Raw genomic sequence first — 26,048 nt, forward strand, 5'->3', positions numbered from 1 at the left:
GCGATGAACCAAAGTCCACTTTGCACACAGGTTGCCCATCACTCCACAAGATGTTAAATATTTTACTGTTATTTTCTAATTCTGCTGTTTTTTTCTCTTCATCTCCGGCCACTCTCATGAGTAATGAACAAAGGGAGTCTGACTCCCCTTTCCTCACAGCAGTTGACATATTGATATCTTTCTTTTTGCAAGTAGAAACAAAGACTTTTTTTTTTTCTTTAATGAAGAATGCCCTTCCTGCTGCAAGAGTTGCACATACAAATCAGAAGTTACTCATTTATTTCTTGTTTTATGAAAAGGAATGAGTTGTTTGCAGAGATGGTAAAAGCCCACTCATATTGAGGATCTCTTTGTGTATCAAAGTAGAATGGTAAGCAGCTGAACTTTTTCCACCAGAGTAAAAGTGAAACATATTCTTATGAGGCCCATTTTCTTCTGTTTCTGTTCCCTGGTATAGTTCATGTTTTGAACAGTGATGAGGCGTAAGAAGGAATCCAGCACATCCAAAACTATAATAAAGAGTTCATCATTTAATAACAATGTGACACAATCCCCATCTTCTGCACAAGTTGTGCTAATGGTGTACATCATTCTATCTCCAGCTAGATTCTCTAAAATAACAAAAACCAAAATATACATTCAGAAAACGACTGCCTGGAGGATTCTTAAAAAATACATTTAGTAAAACATTTATGTGAAAAGATGTACAGTACAAATCACATACAGTATCAACCATCTATATGAAAAAGGAGCTATTTAAAAACGTTTTTTAGTGCAAAACACTTTACAATATAAAAATACTGCCTCGTAATTTGTCTTTCTCATATAAACAGCGTGTGTGAGCTGGGGTGAAGCGGTTAGAGGTGTGTGTCGGCGATGGGGATTCGTCTCAGCTCCACAATCTGCGAGTTGGTGACGCTTCCTCCATCGTGACTTCCAGGGATGGACTCGTTGTCACTGACGTTCAGGCCCGTCCCTAAAACGGACACAGAGACATTACACCTCGGTCCAAAACTCCATCAATTATTCAGAAACACGAGGGAGAAAGAATTCCCCCGGAGGCTTGTTTCTTCATACATCACTCACAGAACCTGAGAGTAGCCACTGATTCACACAACTTCATAAGTTCAAGACGTCCTTTAAGTGGCAGAGCGTTATTATGTCATCAATACTATATGATCCCTGTGTTATCAGTTGGCAGGACGGCTGAGAGCAGGCAGCGAAACAAAGTGACTCATTAGAAGTCAAGGGAGAGCTCATTCAGCCTGTTGGTAAAACATTGACATGCTGAGTGAATGACGGGCAAATGCTCAGTTATGGATCAGTGCTGCAATCACATTACTGGAAATGCTTAGATAATGTACTCATTAACACTTGGACGGCTGTAGATTTGATCAAAATGGATCAGAGAAATGTTTATGAGATCAGTATCATCATCACCACGTTAATTACTGAGGAGTCGGAGCTCAGTGTCGCTGTTGTAACGTACTGACATTTCAGTCAATATCCCGCACCTTTGTCAGGTTAATTGCCTAGAAAATGAGCAATAAACAAGTTATGTTTGCCTGTTGGTAAAGTGAAGTGAAGCTGTTACCACTGAGACGCAAACGGAACATTCACGGTTTAGATGTGAAGCATTAAAACGGAAATTATGAGAAAAATTGACAACTGTCTTGCGGACGGTTTGTGTGTGTGTGTGTGTGTGTGTGTGTGTGTGTGTTTTATCTCTCAGCCACAGTCATAACAGCCTTTTTTAACAGAATAGAAAGAAAAAAAAAAAAACACCAAAATGTGCTTTTGCTTTTTCAAATATATGATACGTAACAGCAGCCCAGACTCTTACAACCAACTCACACTTCTGTTCCTGTCCACCGGCTCACCTTACAGCTAACAATTCAAACATTCACACCAACAACTGAGCAGTCAGGCCCACATGTATTTGGAGATTGACCCCATTTTCTACATATAGACTTTGTGTGCACCACCATAGTGGAGGTGAATTTGACGAGTTGACTATTTGAATTATGATGACATCAGTTTGTCCTCAGTGGGCGCCACATATAAGATGTGTAGTATTACACAATTCAGCTGATTCAAATGAAAATGCCCTCAAATTAAAGCTAAAAGTCTGCACTCAAAGCACATCATTACACTACACAACAAACGAATACATTGTGGTTTATTGAGAAGATGAAATGCTGTCAATGTCCAGAAACCTGCGGACTTGGATGCATCTGCAGAGTCACATGAAAAATGTAACTTATTTCTGAGAAGTTTAGCTAGAAAACTAAACCGGACCTGCAGAGAACATTCAGCTCGTCTCTATAATTTATATCGTACAAATCTTTTCCAAAAATAATTTTCAATATGATTATTTGTATAACAGGTGGATGGTTATTACAAGCACATTTTATTATAATTCTTTATTTCAAAGTAAAAAAAAAAAAAAAAAAATCAAATGCAAGCACTTTCTCACATATTTAAGGACACGCAATAAGTCCTGTTCAGTATATTTTAACTCTAATAAATCCCTGTCACAATTCAGCGAGGAGAAACATTTTCTGCAGCTGTCACAATGATCAAAGTTCCTGGTTTAAACAGTGCTTTAAAAAAAAGGGACGTAAAGAAACTTTGATGACTCAAAATTTGATGTTTCCCTTTAGAACGGATGTTCTGCGGTACGCTGCTGCTTTTGGACATGCCAAGAAGGTTGACATGTTGACAGCGGTTCAGGTGAATTCTACATTTGTTTCCTGTTGGAGGACCACAGAGTCACGGGCCTCTCCTGGAATCACTTTATAAGACTTTAACTGTAATAACTTTGCACTCTGTGACTTTGCTGTTGGTGCAGAGGGAGAAATTCGGCTTTTACTCAGCACTTGCTGGGATGTGCGTGCTGCTCCCTGCGGCTGGTGTTCAACAAGAGTAATCTATTGTACTGAGCCGTGGTCAATAAAGTTGCTGTATGTTCTCGGGACTACTTGCTTATCTCAAGAGCGTAGTGGGCTCTTTTTTGGCTGAGGACCAAGAAGCATGCAATGTACTTTGTGTCAAAGAACAACTGCTGTGTAGATTTGTGACTCCTCTGACATAACCAGACGGACATCCCAGATCTCTGATTCTTCACAGATCCGCCCTTTATTCTGACGCCACGCTAACGGCCGACGCGTTAATGATCAGCCCTCAGCTGTACCACAAGGAGGAGAGCACATGTGCTGAGAGCTACTCTGTGTGAGTGTGTGTTAATGGTTCACTGCTAAATGAAGTGTGAAGACTCATTACAGCGCCACTTATTGACCCTCCGTCAGGTGGTGCCCTATTATGTAATTCTGACGAGCAAATTATCTTTACTGATCTCTAGGTGGACAGAGTTACAACTGTTTACAAGTTCAGTGTGAATTTCACTGGCAAAGACGTGATCAGAGGTCAACAGTGGAAGCTTGAGCCACGAGACTTTGACTCCCGTCTCAAGCTAAATCTAACTGAAGTAAATAGAGGGCTTTTAACGATTGAATGTTTTCAACTGGAATTTGAATCCAGGTCCCCCAACCTCAGGACCAATAAAAAAGCTGACACTTTTAAAAATCTAATCTTGAGGTTTGGCTTCCATTGTTCATGCAGCTAAGATGAAGCACTGCCCTGACAGCTTTATTTTTGGAGGCCGAACCAGAAGCCAACTGCTTCAACTTGATTAAATCTTGCAAATTTGCATCTTTGCCGCACTGAATAATATGAATGGTTACATCACAGTGCCGAGTTCGTCACTCGGCGCGCCAATAAATTCCCTGGCTTGTTTGCTGCAACCCCCGAGGCCATTTAAGGTTAAATGCCACACCGGCCCGCGGTGGCAGAAGACCGTCTCACTCCTACAAACTATCATTTTACCAGCTGGGAAAAGCCAGCGCATGCATGCACGCACACAGCTCTGGCTTGATTGACCTTATCACCACGCAATCAATACGATGATAGGAGGCTATCCATGTCAGAGTAACACCACCCTCTCAGGCTCATCCGTTTATTGACACCCCAAGAGTCTCTCCCACACACACCTGCCGAGGAGAACCTTTATTTGGCTGTCTTTACGGTTATCGCTTTTTTTTCCTAACAGGACTCCAGATTAAAACCTAGTTGTCTTTCATAAAGTGCTTTAACTGCTTTGCAAAATGTAAAACTAAAGTTACTCAACAGTCTGTCGATTCTCCTGAGCCTCGAGGAATTTAACACGACACACTAACATTAACTTCAGGGTCTTACCAGGGTGGTCTGTCACCACTACGTATCACTTATCGCTCCCTGAGTGACCACCACTTGGAGGATGGGACTCATTCCAAGATGTGAGCTGAGTGGGAAATGTTTCATGCTGAAATAGTAGCTGTTCCTCAGAGTGCTCACAATTAGAAAGCAGGAAAAGGGACAACTTGACCTCGGGAAATGTCACAGAAGAACAATCTGGAAATACAGATTTAGTTATTGAAGTGTACGTGTGATTTACTGATGCTATATCTCAATGTTGCTTCAAGTTAGCTGACTTCAGCTGAGTTAAAACAAAAGAACAAACATGAAGATGTAACCTGTGTATTGTTATTCATGACTCAGCTGTATCTTGTTTTTACAATAGCTGGGAAACTGCAACACAAGAAAACTCTTTTGAAACCAGAAATAATTGTCCTCATATTATTTGTCTTACATTTTGTTGAATTAATAAAAAAAATAAACCTGCATCAACTTTTATAAATTCTTTGCAATTTGTAACACTTCTTTAACTCAAAGTGTCATCAATATGAATTTTCACGAGTTAAAATTATATTTTTGTTGCTTAATAAGTCATTGAGCTCTCATTTGTTGATTCATTCAGCTTTTAGTGGCATTTCTCCATCCATCCATCCATCCATCCATCCACCCATCCATCCATCCACCCACCCACCTATCCATCCACCCACCCTCCCATCCATCCATCCACCCACCTATCCATCCATCCATCCATCCATCCATCCATCCATCCACCATGATCTTTTTTTCACACATTAAAGTGAACTGGCTCATTCTAATATGAACATTTCAGAGGAGCCTGTCGGACCACCTGCAACGGCGACCTACACTCCTTTAGACTCTTTATTTTTCAGGAGGCTGCAAATTAGTTTGCTCATTCAGACACGGAGAAGCCTGTGTGTGTGTGTGTGTGTGTGTGTGTGTGTGTGTGTGTGTGTGTGTGTGTGTGTGTGTGTGTGTGTGTGTGTGTGTGTGTGTGTGTGTGTGTGTGTACGTGCGTGTGTGTCTTGAGCTCATTAATCATTGACGGCAGAGGAGGAAGAATGGTTTCCATGGCAGCAGTGAGTATTAAGGTCAGCAGAGGAATGACAAAGCAGGTCTGATCGTGGATTCATGGATGGAACTGATACTGCAGGCTATGAAATGATCACATACACAGATTTTGGAATGACATCATCAGCCAAAACTTTCATCAGACTAATATCAATGCTGATTTGTTGCTTTAAAAGAATAAAACCTTATTGTTTTGTAATTAGTTTTTTTTTACATTTCATTAAAACTTCCTGCAAAGGTTTTCACTGGTAATTTCTCACAGAGTTTGGATCAATATTATATCATCGACCCAAAGCGTAACACATTCATTTTGGTGAAAATGTCAACAGCTTATTGTTGAATCCATGTGAACAGGAAACCTGACAACCGAAAAGGAACTTCAGTATTATAATGTGTTCCTGCCATTTGTTTTCACAGTCTGAGAGCCTGCTGCAGAGTTCATACCAGATGGAGCTAAAACCCCTTGTCATATATCCATCCATCCATCTTCTATACCACTTTAATCCCAGTTTTAATCCCAGTCCCGGCTGACTTTGGGCGAGTTCAGGTATTTCCTGGACGAGACACCAGCACATCATAGGGCAAACACAGAGAGACAGGCAACCACACACACTCATATTCAAATAGTTGTGTGGAATATAGATATGACAATGCTCTTTCGGTTGTCACCTGTTTTTAAGGCAAATATGAGGTCGTCAAACTCCTGCGACTCTTCGTCTGCAGTGACCAGGTTGGTGTTGATGAATCCGCCCTCGGTGCTGTACGTCCCCATCACTGGACTGGGCTTGAACACACTGCCGGGCTGTACGGTCGGCCGCAGTGACGCTCGCTCCCAGTCTGCTGAAACCTGGAAATAGAAACACATACTTACTGTCATATGAGCTCATGCACATCGATGTGCCATGATAATATCATGTGTAAACCTTAACAGAACTACCAACACCAAACATACATTTTTATTAAGATTCAAAATCATCTCACGAAAAGAAAAAACACAATAAGACTTTAACTGGCAATACATGATTTTTATCCATTTATATTTGCAAAACAATGTTGGATAATCTTTTTTTTTCTAATCAGATCATAATGATACCTTATAAAAGTCGTGACTACTAAGTTTGAACACGAACCGTCTTTCATCTTCTATCCTTGTTTCATTGAAATGAATGTTTCCTCACAGCCATTTAAAACGATCAATTATCCTAACGAGCATGTCTGTTAAGTGTGAGAGGAAGCTGAAGTACCAAGGAAAAAAACACAATCAGGCAGAGGGAGAACGTGCAAACTCCAGACCGGCAATCAAACCTGGAGAGGTGACAGTACTAACCACTGAAGCACCATGCCGAGCCCATTGTTTGAAATATTTAATAACCATCATTATTTTTAAATTCTTTTTTAACACATTATGACATGCAGCCATGAAGTAATCTTTGCCAGCATTTTTTCAAACAATAGTTATTGTTTGAAAGTGTTATAATACACAGACTTTGTGTTTGGGTACAATAATTTCACTCCTTGTGACTGTGGGGTGAAATAGGGTCAAACATGCATTCACACACACACACACACACACACACACACACACACACACACACACACACACACACACACACACACACACACACACACACACACACACACACACACATAAATACAAACACGTTCAAAGGCTTAATTTGGAGAATGGAGGCATCTGTCAAGCACAAGCAATCATGAGTGTGACGAGTTAGGGTCAGGCCGAGTGCATGTTGTCTAAGCACCCTGAAGGGTTTAAGGGCAACCCACAGGGTCAGATAGGGTGCACGGGGTGAGAGGGAGGTCAGTAGGTTTTAGGTTCCATTCTGAATCAGCATGACATAATCAAAACGTTCATGATAAAGTTCTTATTTCTTTGTTTTTGGGTCAAAACTGAAAAAAGAAGATGGCCAACAATTAAATAATAAGAGGAATGTCATATCACTACATATATGTGTTTTATTTTAATCTACCAAACCCGCAGAGGACATTACCTGTTCTTATTTTCTACTGTGCTCACTTATTATGAACTTCACATCTGTCCAATTACATGCTTAAAAATGTGTGTGTGTGTGTGTGTGTGTGTGTGTGTGTGTGTGTGTGTGTGTGTGTGTGTGTGTGTGTGTGTGTGTGTGTGTGTGTGTGTGTGTGTGTGTGTGTGTGTGTGTGAGAGTCTGACTAGCTGTGACCGGTACAGACCGGTGTGTTACTAGCTGTGTCCTAGTGAGGTGAATTAAGCACCACCAGGCACCTTAAATCTGTCACATCCACTTTGGATGAAGCCAGTATTTCAAGGACTCTAATCAGCCATCCAAGTCTGACAAATTGTACACTTCTACACTTCCTTTAGTCTGCAATCAATCGATCAGTTTTACTCCAAATTCACTCATTTGCTCTGCACAGAGGGGTCTCTATCTCTATATTTGTAATCTTTTTATTGGGCTGCTGCCAACGCTCAGACATTAGCGTGTGCTCTCATGAATAAAACAAGATTACTGGATTCCTATGAGTGGATGGAGAGTTAAGAAAAGAGGGGGAGGAGGAGTTCCCAAGAGTAATGAAGTTAAACCAGCCCCCGTTTTTTCTCCCTCCTATCTTCGCCTCTCACTGGCTCGGTCCTTATACGGTATTCTCCAGGGGGAAAAAGCTGCTGAGACCGAGTTACCACATCAGTACTGTATGTTTCATGCGATGTGCTGCACCAGTAAAATCATTATAAGAGGGAATATACCAGCTTTAGCCGGTAAACTTACTGACACTGCTCCAGAATGATGTGTGAAATCTCTTCCATTTCCAATCAAACCTGTTACGTGTTTTTAAAATGTGTTTGTTTTTTGCACAGTCATAATTTCTGTTTTTACTTTACATACATCCCTTAATTCTCATTTCAGATGTCCCGTTTTCCTGTCGTCATGTCTGATTGCATTGCCCCGCCCTCATTGTTTGCACCCGCGCCTCGTTTACAACCCCCTTTTCCTCGGTCATATAAAGTGTTGTCAGTGTGAGCTCACCTTGTGCTGTCAGCCTCATGTCTTTGCCAATTTTTGATAGAAACCCCTTGTTATATAATAATAGTCTTAACACTGTTTGAACTTTACTTTACCTCCATTAGTTCTCATGATTTTGAAACCTGGCCTGTCTCACCACATAGTTTGGGAGAACTTTATAAACATTGTCACTTTGAAACTAAGAACTTACTCTGGAGTCCTTCCTGAGAGCTTCGTCAAAAAAGTGCATGTTTTCAAACAACCTAAAAAATTGCACAATGTTCTTCTGATTATCACAAAGGCTCAAAATACACTTATATGGTGGATTCACAGGTTTATCAAAGAACGAGAGATTAAAGAATTTTTTTCTGTTTTAATCCATCATAGTGAAGAAGTGAAACACGCAACAAATGCAACAAGTGTTATAGCTTATATTAGTTTCCCTTGTGAGACTGATCGCCATAATAGAACATAAAAACGTAATCTGCATAAGTAAAGGATGAGATCTCGTGTTTGTACCTCCTCCATGGCGGTGATGAGATTCTGTGTGGATTTACTGATGTCTCCTCCGACAGTAGTAGGTCCCCCTCCCTGGTAGGTGGAGTCTGGACTATCGTGGCCACTCATCTCCACCGTATAGCTGGCTTTAGTTGGCCAAAACAGCTGGTTGTGCATGATGAAATAAACTGCGAACACGTACAAGCCCTGCAGAGAAAAATGAAGAGGGGAGAGGGACTAAGCATGTTTCATACAGTGACTCTGTCCTGGAAAAATCTCGGGTTTAGTGTTTAATCACTGGAAGAGATCAAAAAGCTAAATGCTCAAAAGAGGGGGAAAAATATATATATACATTTCATAAGTTTACATATGCATGAATATAATAGTCGCATCATGCTGCAGTTGAGCTGAAATTGAACTTCCTTCACATCGTTTATCTCTTGTCTATCAGTAGTGGCTGCAGCAAAGTCTCCTGCATGATTAATGAGGAATTACTTCACCACAGTGCCCTGACATCATTGGCACTCTGGTACTTCGGCTTCCTCGACTTCCTCGCCATGACCAAATCTTCTTGGTCAACAGCACCGGGCTGTGAATTACCCCAAAACAGCAGAGTGTGAAATGCCACTGGGCCGTCCCGTATTTCACAACACTCATCATTGGGCGATGACGGCAGCCGCAGACAGAGGTGAAACGCACCAGACGGCAAAGCATGGTAGTGTGAATGTGCACAAATGCACGTGCACGTCGATGCAGGCTCCATGCTCCCTTACAGAAGCAGGTTTAGGCTTTTAGAAAGACGCCATACATATTACTAAAATATGTATCTTACTCACTTACATTTGATGTCCTGTTGTCTTTATTATTTTATTTTGTGGATTTACTTCTTTTTTTTTATATATAAACTAATGATCAATCAACTATATCCATGTACCTGCATGCTACTGCAATAGAAAACCGATTATAAACAGAGCAAATGGTTACGAGGAGGACAACAGGAACCATAACTGGAAATCAAGTGTTTATAGGCACTCTGTAAAACTGAAAAATCCAGACCACGAGATGGGAAAAAGGGTTGCAGATCGGTAGAAAACACATGGAACTGCTCCCAGGTCATTAGTTGTGCTTTATGGCCTAGTGTTCTCTGAAACGGTGATTTAAACAAACTGTGCGTGCAGCACAACTCAGTAAATGTATTCAGCGTATGTTCCTGTGCATTACTCTGTCTCTGAGGCCTTTAAGTGTGCTTGAGCTGCAAAACGAGGACTTTACACCACGTCTCTTAAGAAATGGGACATTTCGCGGTAAGGGGCAAGGCTAGTGTTGTATAAAGTGCTTGTGCTTTGGACAACTCTGTTCTTTGCTCTTTGTATTTATCTTCTTCTTTTTTTTTTTTTAAGAGAAAATGAGCCTCCCTTTGTGTGTTACGTGAAACACTGTACAAAAGCCGACAGGGGTGTGTGACAGACAAGTGCATATCTGGGTGTGTATATGTTGCTATCTTCAGTGGTGGCTCCATCCACAAAGGCACTGTGGGTGATTAACACAGATCATTAGCGAGCTGTGCGGCCAGAGGAACAGGCTTTACTACCGTAGGCTTGTTATGTAAGTGTTCTCTGATCACTGGAGAGGCCACGTCTTTGTAGATGCAAAGCAAAGTCCTGGAGGGAGCACTTACAGGAGGAAAGGTATGGAGCAGGGGTGGGCAGCGAGTTTTTCCAAGGGACCCGATGCAAAACGTGGACTACTGTGAAAGGAAGAGCTACAAGTTGACTTAAATGATCTCTTATCTGCATCAAGCGTTCTGAGTGTGTTTGGTAATGTCTGGTCATGGAGATTCATCCATCCACCTTCAATGTTACTACCTGTTCAGGTCTGCTGGAGATGAAGCCAAACCCAGCGTACTCTGGACATTAACAGGTTACATATAAATTATACTGATTCAATTTTTCTTAATTTCACGAGTTGGTTAAAGAAGTAATTTAAAAATCTATATTTTCCATTAAATTTCTTTCTATAAACAGCCAAGTATAACGATTGTTTTCTTTGCCAGGCAAGATTCCCACAAGCTCAAACTTTATACTGCGAATAAACCAGACCATTGCAAAATGACAGCAAAGCAGTTGGGTTACATGAATCATGTACACTAATTCATAATTTCTCATTGAGCTCTCGAGAGCTGGTCAGGCACAGTCAAAGGTCCACATATAGCCCCCAGGCCTTATTTATAATATCCAGATCTGGTATGGCGGGACGACAGAAAGCATTTATCATATGTAGAAGAGAAACAAAGAATTGCTCAGTGGGTGAACAAGTTATAAAGAATGGACTAAAACGTTTTAGCTGTCTATATTTTCCTCTACTGCTCTCTCTCTTTTTTTAATCCTGTATAAATTAGGTCAATATTCCATTCCCATGTTGAGTGAGTGCTTTGAGCTGTGTGCAAATAATTTTCCATGCTCATAAAACCAACAGCTCTACATCTCCTTAAACCCTAATGATTTCCAGGCTTGACACAGCTGATCAATGCCTGCAGACACGTGTTGGCACCGGTCGTCTTTTCCATAATAACACACAGATATCCTGTGTCCTATTTTTAGTGTAGGTTTGAAAAAGAAAGCAGGGGTGGAATTAAATTGTAATGAAGCATGGTGCTGCTTTGTGGCAGACTGTGACGATACGATAAGGTGAGGCCTATCAACAGAGGAGATAATGAGGGGTGGTGGAGAAAGGATTAGATTATTGTCTCCTGATTCAATGTGATGTAGTGCAGATGCCAAAGGGGGAAAAAACCCAGGAGGAATAGAGAGAGAGAGAGAGAGAGAGAGAGAAAGAAAGCCTGTGGATTAAAAAGTCCCATTTTCCTCAAAATGCTTGCAAAAGTCTCTCGGATACCCTGCTGGAGATTAAAGATTATTTTCACAACACTCAATTGCCAAAGAGTAACGTGAGCTCTGCAGTGCAAACACATGTTGTGCACAGCTGTAACATCTGCAGCTGTTTAATGTTGCTCAGTAATCAGCAGTGGGGAAATGTGCCACCCAACTGCATCAACAACAACACCAAGGTAAATATGGAAAATTCTCCGAATGGAAAATTCACGGCAGGAAGCAAGCAGCAACTAGTTGAGTAGCAGAGACCTGCAGTGTAACAGCCTCCAGCCTCAAAGCAAGGAAAGCACAATGGAAAAGGAAAAGACATTTAAAACCTGAATACAGGAAAATATGAAGAATAATATGATGATCACGGACCTATTTAGTTTGGATTTTTGCTTATGTTAGGGTGAATATTAGTATTTCCATACTGAGTTCAAGGGTTGAAATACATACATCTTTTATACTGCCTTAATGCATCTCGGATGACGAGGGCAGAAATAAATGTAGACCCCACGGACAGTTCACCAGTCCATCACAGGACAAACACAAGAGCCAGACAACGACACACTCACAGTCAAACCTATCCTCAATTTTGTGTCACACATTAACCTTTAGCACGAGGTTTTGGACTGCAGGAGGAAACTCAAGTACCTGGAGAATATTCACACAAGCACTGGCAGAACATGCAAACTGCACAGAAAGACCCCCGGAGGCCAATCTGCACCTGGACCACTGGACCTTCCTGCTATGAGGCAGGAGGGCCAACCTCAAAAATGTATTTGAATTGTGCACCAATCTTTGAAAAAACAGCAAACTACAAATAGTTCAGTCAAACATTTTGCTGTGGCCCGAGGATACATCGCGACCCAAACTTGTCATTGAGAGGCTGCAATTGCTCATGAATCACTGCAGTCTGTTTGCGGTTACAGGTGTGTTTGATGAGAAGAGCCTTTTCAGTCCTGTCACATTTGCTTCCACTAAACATTCATTCGGTCCCTAATGGAAGTCACCCACTAACAAAGTGTCACCCCTTTATACTGTAACTGCTTTCCTCTACACATAAGAAATCACCTTTAAAAAAAAATGCATCTGGAGATTCTAATTGCCTCCAAAATCCCTTTGTTGGAACAGCATCTCATCAGAGTTTCTCCGTACTTCATAAAGACGGGATCAGATGACTTTGTTCATTGTGAGTAAGTGCCCTTGGAGCGACAGTAGATCGGCTGGGAGGCTCTTTACCTGTTCCACTCGGATGAATCCTTCTTTATTCTCACTGCAGACTCCAGAGGATGGCGTTTTAGTCAGAGCGTCAAGGTTCAAATGTAAGCGTCTGGATTGAAAATCAATTGCCACAGTTCTTGTATTAAAAAGAGAAAAAAAAGGCTTTTCATTCCTTTCTACAGAGCACTGAGTTTCAGAGGTCATCAGTGAGGGCTGTCTACTGGCTAAGGTCAAGGGCACACTGGACACCATGAGAGAGAAAGTGTTGTGCAAGCATGTCTTTAAGTTACTTTCAACTTATTCTAGTAGAAATGTGGTTGATTGCCATAACATTAGCTGTGGAAAAAGGATGTTTTATGTTTTATTATGCAGGTGTGCACACTGTTTGGAGTAGTTATATAAAGGTGTTTTAGTTTGAAGATTTCGATCAGAGCTCCTTCTGGTGTGCAGATCGATGGAAACATATTGATACCCGTGAAATCCAAAGTGTAATTCAATAGGTTCAACTACTCGTTAATGCAAAAAGCTGATCAGCTAGTCAATCACATGGCAGTAACTCAATGTATTTAGACAAATAGATATGTTTAAGGAGTGCAAACCAAGCATGAGGATGGTTAAGGAAGGGGATTTAAGTAATTCTGAGCATGGTGTGGTTGAGCATTTCAAAAACTGCTGATTTTCTGGGGGTTTTTCCACATACAACCATCTCCTGGTTTTACAGAGAATGATCTGAAAAAGAGAAACTATAGTGAGCAGCAGCTACTCTGGAACAAAATATATTTTTTAAGGCCAGAGGAGAATGACTGAACTGGATAGGGATCATACAGAGGCAACAGGAACTCAAATAACCTCTCAATACAACCAAGATATGAAGACCATCAAAATCACCATATTTTCTTGCCACACTTTAGGTCCTTGAGTATCAGCTGATCGAACAGCCCAGATGAATATTGTCTTTGACCATGCACATCCATCCATGACCACACTGCACTAATCCTCTGACGGCTTCTTCCAAATGGAAAACACACCAAGTCTCAGGTTTCTTGAACATGACGGTGAGTTTCCTGTATTTCATAAATCTACAGCAACTGCATGATGCTATCATGCCAATATGGACCAAAATATCTGGGTGGAACATTTCTAGGACCTTGTTGAATCTGTGCCACCAAGAATTAAGGGAATTCTTAAAAAAAACCCATGTCATAGTACGGTGTACACAATAAAGTAGCCAGTGAGTGTTTTGTTGCCTCTATGTGTTACAGTAAGTACCGAACCTCCTACTCAAAGCCTGGCAGGAACTACTTCCTCATATGTTTGTGATAGAATATTGAACTAAAATCTAGTAAAATCATTAACTATGTGTGGAGCAAAAACAGAAAAGGCTCTATTTGTGAAATAGCTTAAATTACAATAAGAAAATACCGTTGGAGACTTTCAGGACCTGATTTACTACGATTTTGTAGAAAGAGTGCTGAATTGCATGGTCAATATAATCTATTGTGAAGGCTGCAAATAAAAGCCATGGGGAGCCGGCAGAGGGAAAGGCTCTGACCACAACAACAGCAGCTTTTTTTTCTGAAGGTTGAAGCAGCAGGAAACATCAGAAAGTCCTGGTTATGCCTTTTTTCCTACATTATATTTTTTTGTCAATTTTTTGAGACAAACTCACAATAAATAAGAAACATACTGTATTGAGATTAAAACTATTAATTATTTGATCAAAACACACATAAAAAACACTTGAATTCATAATACATGTAATGGAAACAAATGAAAATGTCAAAATAAGCTTCAGTGAAAAGCCATGAATGTAAATATTTCAGACTTTATATAAAAGCTGGCCAGATATTTAAAATCAAGCATATATATCTGCGTTCATCATATCAAAAATATATATGGAAGTGAAGCATTCCATTTAAATGACCACTGGACTTGAGGGAGGGGGGGTCATCTCGCCACGCTTTTCAAACTCCTGATCTATTATATTTTACTGATTCAATTAACTACTTAATAGCTTTATTCTCTAATGACATTAATTGCATAGCTATCAACAAGGGCAACTGTTTTCCTTTCGTGTTGAACAAACCTTAAAATATGAATTTTAAAAACAAATTTATACCTCAAAAAAATTATGACACTATTCAACATGAGCGGACCCTTTTCCTATTGTCCACTAAATCTCTCTGGACAATGTGTGTGATGGGAAACTAATTGGATGCAATGGTCTAACTGAGTGGTCATATAACTAATGAGCAGAGACTTTAAAGAGCTCCATCACACCACTGGTCAGCTGGAGAAACTGACCACATGATGTCACAGGGAACCACAAACTCTATTGGCGCTCATAAACATGTGCTAAGTGCGACATTCACCCCCCGTGCTGACATCACTTCTCTTCATTAGCCACTGCGCCAACAGAAAACGTTTACTTTAGTGCAGCACTGTTGTCTTTGGCATGAGGACGCCAAATATCACCACGGGTTACCACAAACCTCTTATGGCACACTTGACGGGCGGATGGTGTTTCTCAGACGATGACAGAAGGGACCGCAAACATTTATAGAGGAGGGGGGAAAAAAAGAGCGATCTATTGTGCTGAAGTGGACGAAGCTGGGAGATCCGCACAGACACTTTAGCAAAGACTATTGTGTTACTCACGAAAGAGATGTTTCAATAAAACCCTTGAGTCATGTAGTTCGATTGAAAAAGTAAAGTCAACTTCATTTTTTTTAGCACATTTAAAAACAAGCCAGGTTTACCAAAGAAGAAGAGAAAGAAAAAAGGCTGAGTGCAATATTAGATCCTGTATGAAGCTAAACAAATGTCGTGTTCACACACATAACTTGTGCTCTTAGTTTGCTTGTCTTTTTACTAGCTGACCAATTAAGACATGCAAACAGGAGTGTTACAATGAGGGTTATGCAAAAAAATTTAAAAACAAATATACAATATGATCTGTCAGATGATCTGTCATGATGCCATAGCTGTGGGAAATGGAGGAGCAACATAAGTTTTCAGATTTAGTAGTCCCCCTTTCATTATTACATATGTAAAGCTTTGGCGAATCAGGGCCCGGAAGTGCATTGGAGAAGTAGAATCCTAATGCTATTGGTACTTCTTTTATTAGTATCTAAATGCATCCAATTTGTATAGTATATTTAATCATATTTGTGAATCAAATATTAGAATTTCATAGTAAATACATGTTTTTAACTATTTGGGGCTAAATGAACCAATTTAATGTAAATGTAAATGCATAGTATTGAAAATAGAATAGAATAGAATAGAATAGAATAGAATAGAATTACTTTATAAATGACCAGAGGGAAATTCTTGAAAAATGTGTCATATTCAAAATAAATCCGTTGCCTTTTTGTCCACAGCTCAGCCTTAAATAGAAACTAAATCTTCAAGTTGTTGGACATTGTACAGTCCAAGAGAGTCAGAGGTATAGGACACCTGTGTTTGATCAGTGGGCTAGATTGTGAAAACAAATGGCAGTGTTTTTTTATTATTATTTTTTCAGTCTTTATTAATTTCTTTTCATTTTGAAGCTGTTTTGTGATAAACCGTATTGCTGTAGTGGTTAGGCCTTACACTGTGGAGTTTGCATGTTCTCTCTCTGTTTACCCAGGATACTCCAGTTCCCCTCACAGTTGAATAAAACCTATCAGACTTACTCAGTGTCTAAAAGCAAAACAGTAAAAATTAAAAGAAAAAACTGTAAAAAAAACCAAATAATTTGATACGGTATGTAAGAATACTGCACTATATTATTGCCATGAATTATTGATTTGCATCAGTAATGGGTATATTGTTGTTTGTCTGTCACTCTTTTATGTTTTAACAGACACTCGATCACAGAGGAAGCAGCTTTTAAAGATAATTTACTATCAGCTCATAAGACCTTTGATCTGTTGATGTTGATTGATCTGTTGATGTGAGCGCTTGATGTTAGACTGCAGGTCTAAATATCACAGAGATATGCAGCGACAGCCATCTTCTGCCTCATCGGTACCAGAGTCGAAAATAAAACAAGAGCTAAAAGCAAACAGAAGACATTATGATTCAACCAAAAAACACAAGGAGAGAGAGAGAGAGAGAGAGAGAGAGAGAGAGAGAGAGAGAGAGAGAGAGAGAGAGAGAGAGAGAGAGACTAGGAAGCAAGTTGAGGATTCAGTGAGACGTGACACAGTGATAACCTCCCCTCTCTCTCTCTCTCTTTCTCACTCTCTCCCCACTCCTAAAGGCAATTCTCTCTTGGGCTAGCCAGTACATCAAAGCTGGACTTTAAAGTGGGATGAGGTAGCCTTCATCATAACCCCCCTCTGCCACCACCCACTCAACTCCTCCGCTCGTCTTTGGTCAGTGAAACATCAACACACACCCGGCCAGAGTCGTGTGTCTGTGACTTCTGAGGACATTGCAGCGACTTGCATTCATTTCCTGTATACTTCGCTAATGAGAACCTCAACTCTCTCAATGAATTGTCTCCAACTTTCAATTTCATCAGCTACTGTCAACAAACATCAGTTTTGGGAAAGTTTTCTATCATTTCAGGGGTTTTACTGAGAGGCCAATCATTATGAATAAATAATACATTACATTGTAAAAACTGAAAGAACTGAAATATACGGCAGCGTGCAATGCGGAATATGTATCTGAAGGTGTAAAATAGTGTAATTGTAAGAATAAGATAGATATATTTTGGATGACAGGGAAGACACATATATATGGATCAAAACAAGAGAAAAGTAGTATGTTCTTACCAGCAGGCAGTTAAAGATGACGTAGAGGATGACCATCCATAGCTGGCGATAGCCCATGTGCAGTCCCGCCCACAACCAGACCAGAGAGACGAGCAGGAACAGGTAGAGGACCAGCGGCACCTCTGGAGCAGAACATAACAAAAGAAAAACTTTTGAAAAACAATTCTTAATTGGCCCCACACCTGGGCCAATAAGCTTCTACTCTATTCTGGCCCTAACCTTAGATCTAGATGAATAAAATGGTATGCACGATAACATGCTCAAGTGGACCATAATACTAATATAGAGCCTTACAGAGTTAAAAAGAATAACTAGTGTAATACTTAAGTAAGGTCTGAGAAAACAAAGTAGAGCTGTGGGAGGAGCGGATAACAATGTTGAAGACTGGGAGCTTTAGGAGCTGTTTATTGAGCTGCTCTTAATTCACCCATGAAGTCGAGCTTTTCTGCTCCAGCCGTCCACTGAGTGCCTGTGATAAACATGTGGATTCGTGCTCAATGAAAACCTCAGCTCACACTGAGAGAGTAGAAAACCATGTCTCTCACACAGACACACAGACATACAGGACACACACACTTATCCGGACACACACCACTCGTGTAGGCTAATAAGTAAAATGTGCACCGAGAGCTTGAATCCATCTAGTCATTTGTGGCGCCGCTAATGCAGTAAAGTGCTAATATCCACACTAGAACCAGTGTGCAAAGTAATTTTGTTTGTGCAAGCAGTTGTAACAATTGGATTAGTTTGCAGGCTCAGCCTCTTATATACTAACTGCAACAGGTGGCAAAGGTAGAGTACTGAGAGCAGCTTCCCATGAAACAAAATGAGTTCATTAAGGTTATTGAAATGTTTTTCCTGATGATTCCATGTTTCCAAAAACATCAGAGTGAAATATTTTTCAAAATCAAATCAAATAGCAATGCTCGAAATAGGTTTATTTCAAGAAACCCTTATGGAGGATTTATCTGCAACCTCATCTTTACTTCAAGGAGTTTCACAATGAATATGATCATGTAGCCTCACTGAAGACAAACAATATCCAGGTGATCTGAATTAACATGTGTGTCTTTCCCTATAGTTTGCAAACAGTAATTAAGTCTGATGTGTATATGTAGCACTAACTTTCTCCCGTGTGCATCACAGACTATACTTGACAAAGGCACATGCTTGACCTGATTGAACAAACACACATGCTGCCCTGTGCATGTTGTGTGCAATAGACTTACACTCACATCACGCCACGTACAGCAAAGGGAAAAACATTTAATCACACCTCTTGTATTCATTTCGTGCCAAGTGCTTCTAAGATAAGGTGAGACGGCCAACAGGTTTTTCACGTGTTTCTAAACTGAGCTCTGATGCTAACCCACTTTCCCCTGAGGGCCACATTCAGGCACACGGCATGTCACGCTGCACGAGCAGAGGGGGATTCTTCAGCTCAGACTTCAGCTGTAAACAGGAGGACCGATTTCTTTGAAACATTGCCCCATATGCTACACACAACTTATGAAGTGAAAAGTCAGGAGAACAGTTACCACACCGGAATAGAGACTGATTAAGAGCACACAATAAGGACAAAGTCATCACAAGAAAATATAGGTAGGTTTTCAGTAGAAAGAAAAATCCACAGGTTTGAACCAGGAAACGTGTTGCTGTGAGGTGACAGTGCTAACCACTGCCACACAGTAACCCCTTAGCTTTGACAAGTCATGATTATAACAAACACAAGCCTGCGCTTTAAGACCTCAATAACAAATCAGGTGGTTTTTGAGGATCTGTATGCTTTCGCCTGACAAAAAAAAAATCTGAACACACTGAGCTGGATATTAAAAGCACAAACACATACAGCCAGGAGAGGCAGCGAGCAGTGCTGCAAATTATCAACCACCGCCGTCAAAATAAAACCTTCGTATCATTGTGATGAGTCAGACAAATACCAGTGTTTGTCTAAAAAACACGGAGCTGATGAACCAAGGCATCAAGTGCAAACATTTTAAACACAGCACCATTGTTCACACAATAGCCTTGTAAAATACATTTCATTTCAGTAAGAGTGATTATTATGACTGAAGGATGATGTCAGCAAAGACATTCACACAGCTGTGTGTGTGTGTGTGTGTGTGTGTGTGTGTGTGTGTGTGTGTGTGTGTGTGTGTGTGTGTGTGTGTGCGTGCGTGCGTGCGTGCGTGCGTGCGTGTGTATACGTGTGTGCATGCATGAAATCTCTTTCACTCTACTCTTTTTATGGGAAAAACACTCGGATCACAAAACACTTGCTGTGTCTGACCTACTTTGTGAGGTTGAAAATGTTCAGCCCCGCATGTTTACAACTTTGAGGGCCAAGATGTGGTTTTTGGGGCTGAGGTTACACTCAGGCTAAAGGCTCGGGTCAACATCAAACATCCAGACCTGACTGTTTAAGGTTAGATGAAAGGGTTGGAAATGCATTGTGTCAATGGGAAGGCCTGTGAAAGGTGGTGATCCAAGTCCGTGTGTGTGTTTATGTTGGGTGTGGATGCCTGGGTAAGTAGTTTGCAGCAATTTCCACTCAGGATCTTGTGCAATGGAGAACAATATGTGTCACTCACATATATGGCCACATGTAACACAATCATATCGAAAACAATTAAAAAAAGGCAGCCAATAAGAACAATAAAATGGCCTGGAGGTCATAGTCCAGCATGATTTAGACGTTTCCCTTCAGGGACACACCTGATTGGCTTTCTGTAGAGCTTCACAATGAGACATTCATTATTTTTAAGTGTGTTTGTTCAAGGAGCCCTTTGATCTAATCCATTTTTAGGCAAAGTCAGTCAGGCTCATTTATAATTGGGCTCATGAATCAAGGAAAATAAAATAAAATCTAAATCCGAAGTTGACCTGCTGAGGGACTTTAATCTGATGGTCAGTGTTATGTAGGACAGAGTGTACAGTTCACTTCACAAGTAGGATGGAAACACAGGGCACGGGGCCCAAGTTTGCACAAAAAGCCCTCACTCAGGTGTCACTTCCACCACCCTGTCATCTCCACTCTCTTCTAAGTTCACCTCCTTACCTCCAAGCACCTCTTTCAGTTCAACCCCATTTAATTTTCTTTAGCCATGTGTCCTTCTCACTCTTTCGTGCCTCCCCCTTTTTTTCCCCTTTTGAGGCATAATTCTTGTAAGTGTTTAATGCCTCTCCGTATGCTTCACGCACACTGTCTCCATTCAGTGTATACTCCACCATTGATAAATCTATTTAATAGGCTCTTTTCCTGTCATCTCAGGTATTTTTTTCTTCTTCAAACAGCGTGGATCCCTTTTTATTTTTATTTTTTATAAATCTCTTTCCTTCTTTTTCTTGAATCTTGCACATCTGTCTCCATCTCCTCCCTCCTTGGTTTGATTTTTCCAACCATGTAAGCACATTCCAGGCTGTGGACAGGGGCCGAGCTCCCACAGTAAGAGCAGGTTCCCAGAGCCAAATGGAGAACGGCTGCAAAACGCTGACTGACTATTTGGCCTCACACCGCGAAGGAGAAATAGGAAAGAAGCCGTTTTCACGACTGACTTTATGTGCAACAACATGCGCGAGTGTGAGAGCGGTGAAATGATGTCATGGGTATCTTTCTGTCTGGAGCAAAGACCTAAACACACACAGCATAATCCTCAGCAGTCCAATTTCTTTCTCAAACAATATCTACTGATTTAAGGTCAACACAAGGGAGCTGCTTTTCTCCACAGGCGGGCAGACAGACTCCAGTTCATATTTGATCAGAGCAGATTCTTGGTGTGAGAAGACAAACTGAGAAGAGGGTGTATGTGTGTGTGTGTGTGTGTGTGTGTGTGTGTGTGTGTGTGTGTGTGTGTGTGTGTGTGTGTGTGTGTGTGTGTGTGGAAGAAAAACACCCAGGAAGAAACTGACATTCGCTGTCACAGAAAGGTCAGCAGCTGTAATAACAACAAACTGTAATAAGTTGAGTGCAAGTTGGGATTATTGATCAAGAAAATTAATAAAAAAAAGAAGCTAAAAGCTAAAAGCAATTAAATAGTTCCTGAATGAATTATGTGCACTGTCTTTAAAAACATCTGTGGAAACAGGGTATGGGAAAATTAACCAGACTCCAATCAACTGTGATGAAGCTCCTTGCACCAGTTTGCATTTCAAGACAACTGATAAGAAGGCTGTGAAAGCAAATTGAAAACAGGTGTCCGGTATCAGTAAAAACCAAATGCACGTGTTGGAACACCCAAAGTAAGAAGCCCAACACCCACGATCAAACCTTATCCAGCAATTCAATTATTCCTGACAATTAAACGATCAAAGTGCAGTCAGGGAACACGTTGTGCCATAACAACAATAATAGTTAGTCATTCAACTGTCTTCTGCAGAAACATCTGCTCACATGTGAAGAGTATTGCATCTTGCGCCTCCTGTGTTCAGCTAAAACTATGATCATTTACTGATGTTCGATGGATTTCCGCTCTGATGTGAATGATTTTTTTTCTTTCTTTCATTCCTCTCGATTTTGCACATGCGCATGCCTGCACGTCGTGAGGATCGTGCAGGAACACACACTGACACGCTCGCTTGATGTCACTCACGTCACAAGTCCTGCAATATTTCACACAGCCCTGTGAGCTTCACATGTGGGCTTCTCACATTCGTGCATGCACACACAGATGCAGGTTTGCCTTTAGCTTATCTCCTATCAACAGTTGTTTGCTGTTGTAGGGAATTCGCAAATGTGACCTCAATATTCATTGTCAAAACGGCGTCTGCTGCCCCACAGGTTGTGCACACATGCCTCAGCTGTCTGGGAAAGCCGAGGTCACATTCCCAGTCCAGAAAGCAGGAGTGAACAGAACATAGAGTCTAGGGCAGATATGTGAAGATATTAGAGAGGCCAATCAAAAGCTTTTGTCAACATTGGTTTGTGGGACTGGTGCAAAATGCACATCAGGATGCAGGTTTAGATGTTTCTAAACATACTCAGATCATGGGAAAAGGTCGAAGCTGTGTGTAGAACAACACATCCCACTATTATGAAGCTATTTCATGCTCTTTTGGATTTTAAACATGATGACACTGTGATGTGGTTTATTGCACGAGTTGTATAATGGTCATTTTGCCATATGCAACAATAACAACGAATGACATGGAAATGGCTGAATACAATGCCAATGTAGCATAAAGCATGTAGCATTTTTTTATTCTTTAAACAGGACTAACATATTCAGTACCCAAAAGCTTTCTTGGAACTCGATCAACATACAGTCATATTAGTATTTCTCTCAAACCTGTCTGGTTCTCTTATAATATCTATCCTCCTGAGGAAAATGCGCCTCATTAAGTAGTGAACTCCAGAGTTTGGCCTTTGGCCTCGGTCTATTTTACAGATGAGGGGGAAAAAAATCCTCTCTTTTTAATAATGCGCATATTTCTGCAGCTCAGCAAATAACTGTTTTGGTTTCCAGCTCTACTTCTGAGGCCACACACAGTGTGCAGGGCAAACCCTCGCCAGCCAAAGAACTGGCACTAATTCAGGCTTTGCTTTGTCATTGGAGGGCCTTGACTGAGCAAAACAAACTAAAGCCTGCTGACGCTCACTGATGGCGACTGATTACAGCCATGATGATAAGGGACTAAAGTCGTTTGGCTGGAGATCTTCATGTGTGGGCGAAGCGACCAAGTGCGATTAATAAACAGTGAACATTCACACTGTTCTTTGATGGTAATCTCTGTGAAAACAAGAATGTTCATTTTAAGAGATGCCCCGATAAGATTTTTTTTTATATTTCCCCTTCCATCTCAATCAGATTCTTTAAAAATTGTGTATTGACCGATCATGATGAAATACTGAATGAAATGAACTTTTTTATTCAGAATTGCGCATCGTTTCCTGGATGTCCTCTTTCACATTCTGTCCTGTATGAGACCTGAAAACTGTCAGAATCAATCCACTGTGTATTGACACTGAGCAGTGATGCGAGACAAACGGTCGGGGCTCAAGATGTCAGTGGTGAAAGTAACCGTGGTCACTTCTTCTTTTGAATAATCTTGTATGTTGTCACATACATGGCCGCTTAGATTACGGAATTTATGGGAGCTGTTGTAATAAAAAAACAATGGCGGAAATGATGAGCTCAATATACCAATTAAAACATGCTATAAACAGTCCTGATACTGCCAATCCAATCAGGACATCCCCATGAATTAGTTTTATTAATAGTTCTTGAAATGACTCTTAAATTAAATGAAAACATAACATATTTACAAATACTGCTTTAAATCATGTTCAATTCTTGACTGCATAACATCAAATAAATGATATGGCTTACAAGATATATTTATTTTATTGTTAAAAACGGGACATTTTGTTTCTATTGTGCATCTCAATCAAAAATAGCAGGGAGCAATAAAAAGATCGATCATTTTATTCTGGAATAAAGTCGAAAACAGTTTAGAGCCTGTCATAGAGTCACTCAGTGGAAGCATTCGGAGAATTTCTTTATCTCTGTCTGTACATTTATTTTACTTCCTGCAGTACAATCTCAAATCTTTGTGTTTTTGTAATGCAATATATTTGAGTGCGTTTCAGTATTTGCTCATACACGCAAAGGTTACCTGTGCTGTTGGTCCGTCCGCGATAAATGTCGTCGTAGGCCTTCCACTGCTCAGTAACTTGGTAGGCGTGGATGAACACAACCAGCACTGCAACTAGACAGATGAGGGGCACGAGCACCGCCGTGCACAGAGCCACATAGATGTTTGGGATAAAGCACCTAGAGGAGGGAAGGACAGAAGTTTTTGTCACTGGTTTGGAGCGTTCGGAGTATTTCTTTAAAAAAAAAAAAAAAAAAAAACAGGATGGGGAATGTGGGGGAAGTCATGCTAAAAAGCATTAACGTAAAAGTCCAGCTCAGAGGTAAGCTCTGGAAAACGGAAAACAGATTACATGCTCTATATTTACTTCAAAGAAACTTGTTTCTGAGTGTTTCACAAACAGGACCTGCTCATTTGGACCTCTCAACTTGCGTATGACTCAGAGGATTGTTGCTCAACAGCGGCAGCCGCGAGACACACAAGTTCTTAACTCTGCTGAGGGAGCAGGAAAATATTAAATACTCTCAGAGGGGAGGGCAAGGGACTGACGAGAAACAATAAATAGTCAAACGTGAGCTGTTTGCGTGTCTCTGTGTTGGAGAACTTATCCCGCAACGGGTCTCATTTTACGGCACGTTTATCTTGATTCAATTGAAACTGAGAGAAATATTGTTTCTCTGGGAAAGTCAACAACTCCTCCAAAGTGTAACTGAAAAACACCGAGCAAAACACTCATGTGACTTCTCCTCTTTCACAAAACAAGACGCTGCCCGGATTTGTGGGAGCAATAATTACAAAACAGGGCCTCAGCAGGTTCGACTAATCTCAGAAAAAAAAACTTGGATCGATGCTAGCCACAACATAACATGAGGTATGCCAAATAAACCACAGTATCCATGTCCCAACAAGACAGCCAGACAGAGACAGAATACCCTGTAATATGGATATTTGTCCTGATGTGGCCTTGTGAGGGGATGAGGCCCTACTGTACTGTCTCATAGTAGTCTCACAAAGAGGAAAAATCCCAGGGATTTCCTGCAGTGGATAAAGTAAACATTACCCATGAGTCTAATTCACAGACGAAATGGTTCAGGAGAAATGAAAATAAAGTCCCTTTATATGGGGGTTTTCGAAGAAATGTGGCAAGGATTTTATTACATATTCTGCCGTGAGCAGTATGAGGTCACGAGTCATCTCTGCTTTTGTTAAAGTTAATTCAATAAATTCAATCCGTCTAAAGGGAAATCCCTCTCTTGAGATTTTTTTTACAATGTGATCACAGTACATTTATGTTGAACTACAGAGATTACGTTTACAAGCTGGCTGTAAAGCCGTCTTTAATGATTCATAATTGTGTGTCCGGGTATCAAAGTGACGTTATCACAATAACATCCGTGGATAAAATGTTTACAATCACTTCTCCTGATCAGCTGTGCACAAGTAGCATTATTAAGTGAGCATGTGCATGCGTGGGTTTTTTACAGGTAGTCCAGTTTCCTCCCATAGATACTAAAATACCCGTAGCTGTGAATGTGAATATGTATGTTTATTTACTCTGTGATAGATGTCCCAGCCCAAACACAAGCAAACCTGAGTTGGATCAAGCTCTATAGAAAATGGATTGATGTGCACCTAATAAAGTGGCCACTGTTATGCATAGAGGAAGGCTTATCGTTGGCTTACAATGTTTCCTGCCTAACAGAAAAGTAAAGTACAATCTTTCCTGGATGAAAGAAAAAGTTACCAGCACTGTGTTGATAATAGAAAAT

The 26,048-nt window shown here is 40.6% G+C and overlaps 1 protein-coding gene across 1 annotated transcript in view; it reads right to left on the reverse strand.

The window, feature by feature from the left end:
* Positions 1-220: 220 nt before the first annotated feature.
* adgrv1 (adhesion G protein-coupled receptor V1) overlaps positions 221-26,048 on the reverse strand; it is a gene marked incomplete at its 5' end in the record, with an annotated part of 98,720 nt that continues 72,892 nt past the window's right edge. Inside the window, 5 exons of the mRNA XM_080468020.1 lie at positions 221-976; positions 5,992-6,169; positions 8,844-9,029; positions 17,689-17,810; positions 24,301-24,458. Coding sequence (XP_080324146.1) covers positions 858-976; positions 5,992-6,169; positions 8,844-9,029; positions 17,689-17,810; positions 24,301-24,458 — 763 coding nt within the window. The 3' untranslated portion in view covers positions 221-857. The remainder of the gene's footprint in view (positions 977-5,991; positions 6,170-8,843; positions 9,030-17,688; positions 17,811-24,300; positions 24,459-26,048) is intronic.

Source organism: Lipophrys pholis (genome assembly GCF_963383615.2).
Source record: "Lipophrys pholis genome assembly, chromosome: 7".
Classification (NCBI taxonomy): domain Eukaryota; kingdom Metazoa; phylum Chordata; class Actinopteri; order Blenniiformes; family Blenniidae; genus Lipophrys; species Lipophrys pholis.